The sequence below is a fragment of the Triturus cristatus genome, chromosome 11, assembly GCF_964204655.1.
Source record: "Triturus cristatus chromosome 11, aTriCri1.1, whole genome shotgun sequence".
NCBI lineage: Eukaryota > Metazoa > Chordata > Amphibia > Caudata > Salamandridae > Triturus > Triturus cristatus.
Genome location: NC_140594.1, coordinates 575,804,455 through 575,818,136, shown reverse-complemented (window position 1 = coordinate 575,818,136; position 13,682 = coordinate 575,804,455). Strand labels below are relative to the sequence as shown.

General features: G+C 43.8%; 1 protein-coding gene across 3 annotated transcripts in view; it reads left to right on the top strand.

Moving 5' to 3' along the window:
• Positions 1-13,682, top strand: part of PIWIL2 (piwi like RNA-mediated gene silencing 2) — a 1,855,951-nt gene that overhangs the window by 1,013,436 nt on the left and 828,833 nt on the right. For all 3 annotated transcript variants that reach the window (XM_085633754.1, XM_085633756.1, XM_085633755.1), the window contains one exon: positions 4,017-4,157. In XM_085633754.1, coding sequence (XP_085489880.1) covers positions 4,017-4,157 — 141 coding nt within the window. The remainder of the gene's footprint in view (positions 1-4,016; positions 4,158-13,682) is intronic.

Sequence of the window (13,682 nt, the reverse complement as noted above, 5' to 3'; positions counted from 1 at the left end):
GCAAAACAATTCCAAGAAGTAGTTGCAATGTTCTTGAGTTACGATGATTTGCTGGTGGTCGCTGCTGATGCAGTGAAGCCCTTGATGATCTCCAACATTTTTTTCTTGCTGTTGGAGCTGGTGTTGATGTGTTATGCTAGGGCCTTCTTCTTGGTTGCCCATATTTTTTGGTGGTAGCACCTCAGGGCAGAATCTCCTGGCTGGCTCTCCACCTCGTTTCTAATTGTCTGCAGTTATTCCATAGACCATCTAGCCTCCGTTTGTGTTCTTGCTTTTTGGCTTCCTTTGCAAGGGACTAGAGTATCGCTTAATAGGTTTCCTGTGGGTTCTGGTTGGTTCTTGTAAAGGCTGGGAGCCTAATCTACCTCTGATGTTCCAACGTTAACGAGCAGGGCCTTTCCTAGTTGTTTGTCTGGGGTGAGGGATGTTGATTTTGAAACTATGTCAAGGAAGGTCCAGGTGGTTGGTGTCGGTGCGTTTGCCATGATGTCCTTGAGTGAAGTGAATATGGGGTTCAGGTTGTGTCTTGCAGCGTGCATTGGGCCAGATATGTGTTAGGTGAGCCCGAGGTTTTCGAGAAGTGCAACTGAGTGGGTAGAGTTCAGTCTTCTGGGTGGAAGTTGAGATCTCCTTGGAGAATGTTAGCACTTGATTAGATAAATAGCGGTATGAGGACATTTATGATGTTGATGAAGTTTGCGCAGGGTCCAGGGGCTCTGAAGACCAGGGTTCCACTCAGGATAAAGATGGCTACGATTCGCAGTTTAAAGTTGAGGTGTTCCATATAGTTGTTTCCAGTTTCTGTGGAGGTGGCACAGCTGATGAAGTCCTTCAAGATGATGATAATTCCTGTTCTGGACCTATATTGTCTGTCTTACCTGACTATCTTATTTAAGGAAGGGATGACCATGGCGATGTTGGGTGTTGATGCTGGGGTCAGCCATATTTCCATGAGTAAAAGAAGGTCCGGGGCAGCGTTGTCAAGTAGGTCCCAAATCTCCCCGGTATGTTTGGTGAGCGAGTGGATGTTGAGGAGCATTCATGAGAGGTGGTGTGGGTGTCTCTAAGTGGGTGGGCGTGTTCGGTGGTCTTGGTGTGACTTCTGGGTTGTTGTAGGGGTGGGTGTGGTGCAAGTGAAGCGGAAGAAAGTGCAGGTGGAAGCTCCTTCCATATTGTGTGGTGTGGCAGCATAGTGGTGAGAAGCGGCTGGGATTTAGAGAGTAGAACAACATGGCCGGGTAGTGGTGGGGTGGGGTGAGACCAGGGTTCCTGGCCCGGGGGGTGAACCAGGCATGGACGGGCACAGATGGGCTTGAGTTTGCCGCGCCAGTGGTACGCCCGCTGCAGGCATCCACACAATCTTGGGCAAAGAGAAACAAACAAAGGCACGGACATGGGAAGAACGAATGGCAAAACAAATGGCACAGTCACAGACAATCTGGCCAAACCAATAGCTTAACAAATGTTACAATGATGGGCAAAGTAAGCAGACAAGGCACATTTACTGGCACAGCAAATGGCTCACTCATGGGCAAATAGAGACATACAAAAGGACCAATCACAGACAAAGCAAATGGCACAAACACTTCACAGAGAGAAAGAGAGTGGCACAGTAGAGGAAAGCGGATTAAAAAAGACACATAGGAAAGAGGGGAGAGAGAGAAAAACAAACAAAAAAAACGAAAATATCAAGCTGGCTTGTACTATCTCTCGCTACAAAAGAAGTTACATTTGTAAGAAATTGGCTGATTAGTTCAGGGGGGTTAAGTACCCACCTCAAGCAATAATCAAAATCCTTGTCAGCGTAAACCCTTAAAGTCACTAAATAAACCTGAACTCAACCCCTTGTTAGCTGTGGCACAAGGCAGACAGGCTTTACTTAGCAACCCAGTCTAAAGTATTTATGAATTACTAAAACAGTGATCAAGTAATAATGCAAAACAATATTAATACTAAAACAAATTACAGAAATGAAAGTAATTAAACAAAATGACTCAAATCTAATAATGGGAACCCAGAGAAATGCATTTCTAAAGTTTTAAATAGAAATAGAACCCGGAAGCACATGGTGCCAATTATAGCCAATGAACAAGGCCAAGGCGCAATATGACTCTGGCCACAAGAGAGTGCTGGTTCATCCGGGTCAAAGATTTTACCTTATGACTTTAGTCCAAATCCACCACAGAAATACACTTCTAAAGCCCTGGTCCAGGATGTCAGAGTGAGGCACTTTGAGAATCACAGGGTGGCAGATAGAGGCCAACAGGAGGGGATGGTCCTGGTCCATTTGCCACTGGTCAGTTGCAGGAAAAGGCCTCTTGTAGCTTCTTGTGTCCGTTTAGCTTTAACAGAAGGTCGGCCTTATGATCCTTAGGGTCTACTTCTTTCTCCAGGATACAAGAGGGAGAACATGTCCAGCCTTTTTGGCTCTTCTCAGGTCTTAGCTGGTTCACCATAGCCTATTACAGGGTAATTGGATGTTTATTAAAATATTAAAGTAATTAATATGAGAGGCACTTTCGGGGCTCTGGGTCATTCTAGATAACAGAAGAATTTGCACAGTTGTTGGCTGTAAATCCAATCCTTCTGTTTCTTTCAGAGACTTGGAACTTTACTTTGGCTACTGCCTTGAACTTAGGGGCTTTATTGTAGAACGAGACTTCCAGGTAATCTGATCAAATCAGTGGTAGCCCAATCCCAATTTCCAGAGGGAGTTGTGATGTTGAAAATATTGGGACTAATTGATGACCTTAGTGGTGAGCTGGTTAAAATTCCTCAAGTAGCTTTTAAAAAACTTCAAAGTTGGTTATGAGGTTGAAGTCTGTATGAGTAGGAGATGCCAGCTTTAGGTAAAAATTTGCTCAAACCATATCATTGGCCCTGCTTAAAACAAAGTAGCCAGTGTCTGCAATAATAGAGGAAAGCATAGAAGCAGGAACTTGTGGGGGGCAGTATGTAAGACATTCAGTGTCAGTTGGGGGTTTTGCAGTCAAATACTGAAGCCTTGATCGTAAACAGGATAAGGTATTGAGCTAAAATCCAATCCTTTACATCTAGTACTGCCATATCTACCTTGGCTTCATCCAGTCTGTCTCGCTGTAGGTTAGTATATTTATCCAGATTCGGCTTATCTAAAGCGCTTTCTGCTGACTTTTGAGACAGATTTCCATTTTGCTATGTTTTCCCTCTTCGCACTGATCTATGATTTCTTGGAATTTTTTGCACTGCATTTGTACATGGTGTAGACGTGGACAGTCATTTTGATTTTTCAGATATAAAAAACATGTGTATTTTGCCATAGAACCTATCTTGAATGGTATGTCTCAACAGATTAAACTTGTTCCGTTTCTAAGATGAAACTTTTAGAATCTTATTTTATAAGGGACAAATGTGTTTACATAGTTTAATTTATACTGTTGTTGAGCATTAGCTTAATTTTACTTTCAACAGGTTATCCTGAAACAAATACATCACATGACCAGGTGAATGTTAAAATGATATTGTCACAACTTGAACCTTTAACACCATTTGGTGTTTCCTTCCTTATTAGAGTGTATTGTGAATTCTTGAAATACTCAACTAATTTGCCAATCTTTCGAGCACTTAGTGAATGTGAAATCTCTATTGTGCTTTTTGATGAAAGTGGCACTGGTTCCTGCCTAGTTTGGGAATTGTTTGTCCATTCTTAGGGTTAGATGCTTTAGCAGAACATTCACTGTGGTTTTATTGTGGTTTTTTTTTTAATCAAAGGTCATTAGCCTGTCTTGTATTGATATGTTCAATGGATGAATCACTAGTTCTTCTGGTGTTTGGATGTTTAGCAGAGGGGCCTGTGATTGGTTTCTGAAGTTTGGGATTAAAGGAGAATATAAACTTGTGTGTGGTGTTTGAATGACTAGAGGAGCAGTCTTTGGGCACAGTCTGAGGTAATCAGTAGACATGTCACAAATCAATGTTGGAATCTTTCTTTGAGGAACTATTATTGATTGTTCCATAACCTATTATCTTTTGTTAAGGAACTGACGCAGCAGATTAACCTAAGTCCAAAGCAACATCACATATCTTTGAGGCAACTTTTAAAGAGGATTGCAAGTTGTGAAGCTACACGAATTGAAATGGCACGATGGGGCCTTCGCCTAGATGATGATGTCTACAAGGTAACTAAATTGTTTCATCTATAGAATTAGTTGTATTAGAAACTACAATCAGTGGCATGAAACCATTATTTTAGGCAGATTAATTAAAGAAAAAAGCAAATGTGAACTACAATGGTGGGGGATGTCGGGGTGATGAAACTGTGCACACTTGCATTTTACATTTTATGGTATCTGAGCCCTTGTTATAATCAAAATAGCAACCTCTCTTTTAAATAGGCATAGACAGTGAATCTGCTTATTGTAAAGCACATGTAAAAATCGTTTGTTATGAGTAGTTACCCCTCAGCTCCTGAAACTTACTAGGTGCTGAGCCTTTTTTTTTTTATGTTTGCCGCATTTTGTGCTCAAGCATTCATAACTTTCTTTTTTTACTCAAAATATATCCAGGTCAAATTGCGATCCTTTTTTTCCTCCATATATTTGGGATTCTAAAGGTGTCTGAGGTTTTTGGATTCCCTTGAAGAGAACCAAGATAGTAGCCAAAAAAGATCTGAAGTTTAGCTTTTTCTTTTTTATTCTCAAATGAGTAAAAGTGCTGTGCTAGAAAGTGTATGGTTTTTTTTTCTGCAGAAAGTGGCATCACCTAAAGGTTTGCTGTGCTGCTAAGATCCCCAGCTTTCAAGAACTGAGGTGTTTAAAAAAAAAAACATTTTTTCATTTTTCTGAGTTTGTTCACTTTCCTATCTTTTTTTATTTCAACCTACCTGCAGTTTGTGTTGTAATCAGTGGTTAAACCCATGAGTTAACCCGGAAAACTATACGTTTCAGAAAAATTGCTAAGATTCCAAATTCGGAAAAGCATCATTTATATAGATTGATCATAATTTTCTAAAAAACTAATTTTTAAAATAAGTTATAGAAAATAAGTAGAAAAGATAGCAATTGGTAACAATTTTTTCATCTGTAATTGTTTGCTTTAAAGGCCGAATTACAGAAATAATATACCATTACGTTAATCAGACCCTTCTAGTCACAGGGATACAGTATTTGTTGGTTGTCCAAAAGCATGTGAAACCCACATCCAGCTTCTCAGCTGCAGATTATAATGATATTGCAATGAAAACTGTGACCCTATGAAGTCAGCATGGTCTTTGCATGGTCCCTGGTTTGTCAGATCCTGTTGTGTATGATGAGCCCTTCCACATAAGTGGATTACTGTTTTTATCGGGATAAGTATGGGGGCACTGATTGGTAGGAATATTGAGGATCTCCACAGATTTTGGAACTTTCCCTCACAAAGCTGTGAGGAACATTTGAGGTTATACGTGGCAATTGGGTTAAGACAACATTGTGAGAACATTGCTTTTCACATCACCGTAAACTCTCCTTAGTGTCTAGATTTCAGAAAAGTCTAGGTTATTCCTGCATTGGAGCTTTCATAGATTCACATGCCTGAATCATTCCTCGTCATCGAGACGGGAGTCCCCGGTATATAAAAAAGCAATGCTTAGTTGGATAGCAAACTGAAAAGAGGCCTAGGCCCATTTCCCTTTTGCAACCCATAAACTTCGTTCTGTAAAAGAGACCAAATTTGTCCCTGAACCAATCAGGGCCTCTCACCCTCTAGAACACTCCTGAGAGAAACTTTTGCCCCTCAGATTTTCTACCGCACGTTGTGCTAGGGAGTCGCCTTTGAGCTCTGCACAAATTGTACTTTTTCAACTTGATTTGAGAACTTTGTTCTTAGAATTTCATCTGAATATATACTCTTCTTTGCTGCCTTCTACTTCATTCGTCTGAGAATGTCTGGAAAGGAGAAAAAAGGTTTATTTAGAGCCTGTGCCACCTGTTCCAAGAAGAGGCTCTACACGGATGACCCTCATGCTGATTGTATTTACTGTCTTTATCCGGATCATCAAGCTAAAGACTGTAAGGTATGTTGTACCTTTTCAAGTAAAACCCTGAGGGATCGTGAAGGGAACCTTTTTATATGGCTTCAAAAGCTAAAGGCCAGAAAGGAGGTTATCTCCAGTGATAGTGATGAGGCATCCTCCTCTACATCTAGGAGATCGCAAAAGAGAAGAAAATCTCCTCATGCTCATTCCTCAGAGGAATGTCCTGAGAAGGCCCTCAAAAAGACCACTCAAGGGTCTTCTGGGCGCAGTCCTTCAAAATCTCCTCAGCCTAGAGAAAAGGAGATTAAGGGACATGCTTCAGGGGGAAAACCACCAAAAAAAGACTAGTTCTGAGCCGTCAAAATCACCCCTCAGGTCAAGGAACCCTTCAGAAAGCCATCTTCTATGCCTCCTGAGGTAAAATCCCAAAAACCTGCATCATCGATGGGATCGTCGACGACGAAGATTGAGGTGAAGTTAGTTTCCAAGAAGCCGTCATTGCCTGCGTCAGTTGGCTCTCCGTCGACGATGGTTTCAACGCCGATAACATAGTCGACGGCGTCTACAACGACGACCGTGTCGTCAACGACGACGGGATCGTCGACGGCAACATCGACGACGGTAACTATGTCGTCGACGTCTGATACAGCAGTATGCTTGGTGTCGACGGCGGCATCGATGACGTTGGTGTCGTCGGCGATCTCGCCGACGATCTCGTCGACGAGGGGAAAAACACCAAAAAAGCTGGAAATTGTCAGGAAGAGGATGATTACGCCAGAGATCACCTCCCCAAGCAAAATTACTCCTCTTGTGTAATCACACCTGCTAGAAGAGCAGGATTCAGAAGGAGAGGAAGATGAAGGCCCCTTTCGATATGCCAATAGCCCCTCGCAATTACATGTTAAATGTCAAGAGGATGACTTAGAGGAGGGATACGGGGAGTATCAATATCCTCCACAACAACATTATCGCCAGGGCTACCAGGAAGAGATGGTTGGCATGCCATCTTCCTTGATGATGGATCTGCAGTTTATACTGGCGGACTGTAGAAAGAGGTTTCCGTCAACTCCAGACTCTCAGGAAATACCTGCTTCGCATCCACGCTCCATCCCTACTACTCCGATTAGAAGCAGGGGGTTACTGCCAGACCCTGCACCTAGGTCTCCTCAACCAGTACACCAACAGGATCCTGTCACCACTGACGATGATGACCAAGAGGAGGGAGAGATAACAGACCCAAACAAAGGATGGGATGATTATCTTATTCCATCGCCTTCATCTCCCTCACCAGTGCCTATTGATTCTCCGCCTGAGGACATCGGCGGGTTCCATAATTTGATGGAGAGGGCTGCAAAGAGGTTTCAGCTTCCTATGTCGACGACACAAACGGAGTGTTTCTTGTATGATTTTAAGGAACCATACCGCAAGTCAGTTCGGGCTATCCCGATTGTTAACCATGTGTGGGAAGAAGGTTTAAAAGTCATGAAGACACCGGCGACAGTCACACCTGTGCTCGCCAGACTAGAGAAGAAATATAAAGCGCCTCTAGACACTCCAGCTTGTTTACTTGGCCATCCCAAGCCGGATTCGGTTATATCCCAAGCGGCACAGCAACAATCTGAAAATCCCTCAGCTCCTATATCAGCGCCTCCCGACAGAGAAGGTAAGCGTTTAGATAATGCAGGAAAAATATTTTCGACCATGTCTGCTCTTCTAGTTAAAGCGGCTAATGCCCTTGCCATTCTGGGCAGATACGAATGGCATATGTGGTGTGACCTGACACCTTACATAGACCTCATCCCGTAGGATAATAGGCAGGAAGTAAAAAAGATCCTTCAAGAGGGAGAAAGGGTTTCGGCTGAAGTAATTGACTGCGCGATGGATATCGCTACCACGGCATTCAGATCGCTTGGAGGAGCGGCTGTACTACGCCGTCAGGGATGGTTGAGAGCTACTGCTTTTAGACCAGAGGTCCAAAATAAAATTCTGGATTTTTCCTTCGATGGGGAGGATTTGTTTGGAAAACAGGTGGATGAGGCACTTCAAAGTATCAAGCAGGATACAGGCACCGCAAAGGCTCTAGGAACACCACATTACCCCAAGGTGCCCTTTCGGGGGGCCCCGAGGTAGAGGCCAATCATCATATAGAGGAGGTTACCAGCAGGGCAGATACCCCTCATATTCCACATCTTCTCAACCATACCGTCAACAGTATGGTCAATGACAGGCAGGGGGCTGTACAAAATCTGCTCCTAGAGGAAGAGGAGGTCGTCAAGGAAAGGACAATGCCAGAAGACAATGACAACATTCAGGATCCGGCTACATGTATTCCTTCCCCTCCACAAGTTCCCCTGAGTGGAAGAATTGCTTCCCATCTCCATCATTGGTATAAAATAACGACAGACCAGTGGGTCCTCAATATAATACAATTTGGACATACTCTAGAGTTCCTTCAGTTCCCCCCCTTGTTCTCCACCAACACGTCAAGTGGTCAAGCATCTACTTCAGATTAGTCAAGAGATTCGGGCAATGCTCCGAAAGGGAGCAATAGACCGGTGCCGATCTCCCAGAAAAGAAGGGTGTTTTATTCCCGTTTTTTCCTAGTCCGGAAGAATGTTCTCCAATGGCGTCCTATTCTAGACCTGAGATCTCTGAATACTTATCTCAAGAAGCAATCTTTCTGGATGGTGTCCCTGCAAGACATTCTGCTGCTCTTAAACACAGGGCATCATATGGCCACCCTAGACTTGCAGGATGCATATTTTCACATCCCCATTCATCAACCAGTTCAAGGTACTGCCGTTTGGCCTCAAATCAGCCCTGAGAATTTTTACAAAATATCTGGCGCCAGTGGCGGCTTATCTAAGGAAGAAAAGACATCAGGTGTTTCCGTACCTGGACGACTGGTTAGTCAAAGCGCCATCTCTAACATCAGCACAGGCGTCAACAGTGCCATGCGTACAATTGTTTGCCAAACTGGGTCTGACTCTGAATACGGAAAAATCACCCCTTCAGCCTTCAAGGAACATCACGTTCTTGGGAGCGATTCTGGACTCCACAGTAAACAAGACATTTCTCTCCATAGAGCGGCAACTGGGGCTAATATCTCTTTCCCAGGCGTTTGCAAGAAAAAAGTATCTTTCAGAATGCCGTTACAAGTCACTACTAGGAACAATGTCATCTTGCATTCTTCTCGTTACTTTTTGCCGATTGAAAATGCGGCCTTTACAGGAACAACTGGATCAGCAATGGCATCAAGCAGAGGGATCATTCCACGACTTGGTGAAAATCACACCGGCCACGTTCCAGGCAGTAGCGTGGTGGACCCAAAAAATAAATATTTCAGTGGGTCTTTCCTTCCTTACCGAACCGGTTCCACTGGTGATTACCACCGATGCATCCCTGGAAGGGTGGGGAGCATCCCTTCAGGACCTTCAGGTCAGCGGTCGGTGGAAGTTGAAAGAACAACAACTTCACATCAACTTGCTAGAGCTCAGAGCAGTGGGCTTGGCATTACTGGCTTTCCTGCCAAGGATCAGCTGTACTAATCAGGACAGACAACACAACAGCGATGCATTATCTCAACAAACAGGGGGGTACAAGATCCCTCTCACTGTCGCAGGAAGCACAAAAAATATGGGAATGGGCAGTTCAAAACGGAGTGTCTCTAAAAGCGGAACATCTTCCAGGGGATCAGAATATCAAAGCAGACACTCTGAGCAGACTAAAGTCAACCTGCCATGAGTGGGAGATCAACCAAGATATCTTACAAAGCATCTTCTTCAAATGAGGAGTACCAACAGTGGACCTCTTTGCGACAGCTCAGAACAAAAAATGCTGGTTCTTCGCAAGTTGGCATCACCAACGGGGATCTTGGGGGAATGCGTTTTTGATGGCATGGTCAGGCGTCTTTGCCTACGCCTTTCCTCCAATTCCCCTCCTGCTACGCGTTCTTACAAAGATAAAAAAGTAACCGTGTAAAATAATACTGATAGCTCCGTGGTGACCCAGACAACACTGGTTCACAGAGTTGCTCCTACTAACGGAGGTTCACCCGATTCGTCTACAACCAATACCGTCATTCTTGACGATGTCCCAGGGACAAGTGCTTCATCCAGATCCGAAATCGCTACACTTAGCGGCCTGGCTCCTGAACACTGCGAATTTCAACACCTAGATATTTCATCAGAATGCAGAAATATATTATCAAATGCCAGAGCGGAGAGTACGAACAGGACATATGAGATGAAATGGAAGAGATTCTGTTTTTGATGCCAAGAGTGTACGATTCATCCTTTCAACTCAGCGGCTCATGAAATTATCCCATATATTCTAATGTTGGCAAAATCTGGTTTGGCCCATGCTTCTATTAAAGTGCATCTCGCTGCTATATCTCGATATAGAAGAACTTCCTCAGGACCATCGTTGTGGTCCAAAAGAATGTTCAAACAGTTCATGAAAGGATTATTTCGAACTTTTCCTCCCATAAAACCACCTCCACCTCTCTGGCAGTTGAACATCGTTCTATCCCAATTGATGAAGCAGCCCTTTGAACCAATTCACAGGGCTGACCTAAAATTCCTATCCTGGACGGTAGCTCTTCTCATAGCTCTCACTTCAGCCAGTAGAGTTGGGGAGATACAGGCTCTCACTATACAAGAACCGTTCTTACAGTTTAAGGAGGACAGGATTGTTCTCAGGACTAATCCTAAATTCATTCCGAAAGTGCCAACAGACTTTCATCTGAATGAACCGCTGATCCTTACGAGATTTTTCCCTCAACGGCAGCTGAAAAAGCTCTTCACTCACTAGATGTTCAGCGCTGTCTGAAGTTCTACTTGTAAAAGACAAGGTCTTTCCGCAAGTTTTCTCAACTGTTTGTTTCTTATAGTGCACCCAGGAAGGGTTTTCCTTTATCAAAGAGGGGAATTGCCCGACGGATTTCAAGTGCAGTACAATATTGTCATCAGGCGGCTGGAAAGCTGTTGAATGCACATGTTTGTGCTCATTCTACAAGAGCAGTGTCCACCTCCACTGCTTTGTTTGCGGGAGTACCTATCCAGGATATCTGCAGAGCTGCTACCTGGAAGAGTACGCACACCTTCACCAGACATTACTGCCTCGATGCAGCTGCAGAGAAGGATGTGGCAGTGGGACAAGCAGTACTGAGAAACCTTTTCCAGTGACGGTGAGCCCTCTTTACCATCCCTCCTTCCTTTATTGGTTACATATGCACATTTTATTGTTATGTATTGTATTATATGCAAGTCTTGAAAGATTCAGTATATATATATATATATATATATATATATATATATATATATCAAGAGTGCTATTTTCAAGGTACATACTTTGCCTGGTTCCAATTCTGATTCAGGCATGTGAATCTATGAAAGCTCCAATACTGGAGTAAGAAAACAAGTTACTTATCTGTAACTCTAGTTCTCCAGTATTGGAAACTTTCATAGATTCACATTCGACCCACCCTCCTCCCCTGAGAGGCTCACCTTGGATTTAGCACAAAAGGTGTCTAAGGCACAAGTACAGGAAGATCTGAGGGGCAAAAGGTTCTCTCAGGAGTGTTCTAGAGGGTGAGAGGCTCTGATTGGTTCAGGGCCAAATTTGGTCTCTTTCACATGACGAAGGTTATGGGTTGCAAAAGGGAAATGGGTTTAGGCCTTTTCTCAGTTTGCTATCCAACTAAGCATTGCTTTTTTATATACCGGAGACTCCTGTCTCGACGACGGGGAATGATTCAGGCATGTGAATCTATGAAAGCTCCAATGCAGGAATAACCTAGACTTTTCTGAAATCTAGACACTAAGGAGAGTTTACGGTGATGTGAAAAGCAATGTTCTCACAATGTTGTCTTAACCCAATTGCCACGTATAACCTCAAATGTTCCTCACAGCTTTGTGAGGGAAAGTTCCAAAATCTGTGGAGATCCTCAATATTCCTACCAATCAGTGCCCCCATACTTATCCCGATAAAAACAGTAATCCACTTATGTGGAAGGGCTCATCATACACAACAGGATCTGACAAACCAGAGACCATGCAAAGACCATGCTGACTTCATAGGGTCACAGTTTTCATTGCAATATCATTATAATCTGCAGCTGAGAAGCTGGATGTGGGTTTCACATGCTTTTGGACAACCAACAAATACTGTATCCCTGTGACTATACTGGAGAACTACAGTTAGAGGTAAGTAACTTGTTTTCTTTTGTAGATTTCCCTGGACTGCCATGCCCAATTAACGCAGCTACACATATTTCCAAAATAAGCTAGTGTTCATGGCAAAACGCTTTATGCCTTCACGTTGCATTTTGGAACCAAAGTGATGTAGCCACACAAGTGGGGTGCCGTGTTTATTGGGAGAAGTGTTGCAACCCTTTGTGGTAGGAGTTTATGGTTATCCTCAGATTCTGAAACTTTCAGTTGCAGAAATGTGAGGTAAATGCTTGATTTAGGCAAAGTTTGACATTTCAGGGCATTCTGTATAAGAAAACGAAGCGGGATCCACACCATCCTGGATTTGTTTGTCTCTAAGTTTCAGAAATGGCCAGGATCTGTAGGGTTCCCCGGTTGCCGGCTAGAGTCCAAATAGTGCTGCCATTCACCATAGCAAGTGAAAGGAAATTGGAATTTATCTCCTCTTTACCAGGACCTATTTCAAAACTGCTCACAAAAGAATCTAGATTTCTTTTGCTTGCATGTGGCTGAGGATGTGTTAGGGCCCAGGGAGGCAGAAAGACTGTTGAGGCAGTAGGAGTAAGGGATAGACCTGATACCTTGGCTTACTGCACCCTCCCCATATTTTACTCATATAAAAACAGTGTCTCATGGACTTTCTGGACAGGGGGCAAGGGGGTTGAAGGCAGATTGGCAGTAAACCCTCCCAATCTGGTCTCAAAGTGGAGCAGAAGGACTGACTGTGGGGCCCATACGGATGGGTGTCCTGTCCAATGCCCCGATCAGCCACCTCCAACCAATGTTTTTTTTCCTTTTCAAATACTATTCCCTTGTGTATACGGAGTACCCCATGAGGGGAGATTGGTGATAAATTCTGCTTGGCCCAATCTGTTTTGGGAGCTCAGCCTGATGCCTGGGCTGGCCTCCCCCACACCCCAATCTTCTTCCCACCCAAGAGAGGGGGCAGAATGACTGTTGTGACTGTTCTGGGATGGGGGCATGGCCTGAAACTAGGATTGGCCGCAACTACCTCTTCTGTTTTTTATTTATCCTATTTTTTTAATCTATTTTACCTGGGGTCTAGTGGGCTTTTTGTGGTGTAAACCCCATGTCCAGTGGGCGGTAACCTGTTTCCGGATTGTGGTTCCACTGTTATCCCCAAGCCAAGCAGGGATTTCCTTGATACATTGCCTCCTTTCTAGCAGTTTCTTTCACATGTTTTTCAGTGCTCGGGCAGATTTATGCTGCAGAGAATCAATCAAAGTGAAAGCAGACGGTGTCGAGGCTGTGTTAGCAGCTTACCTGAAAACCCACTAACCTGACTAGAAGACAGCAGGGACGATGTTCGAAGAAAAGGTCCTTCTTCCCGATAGCGCGGCTTCCCCCAGAGAGAAAACAACTACTCTGGGAACTGGCGCCCCACCGGGAGAGAAGGGAGTGAAGAAACTGGTCTTGAAGACAGTGCGATGGAATCTTTCGACGAGCCTCTGATGTGC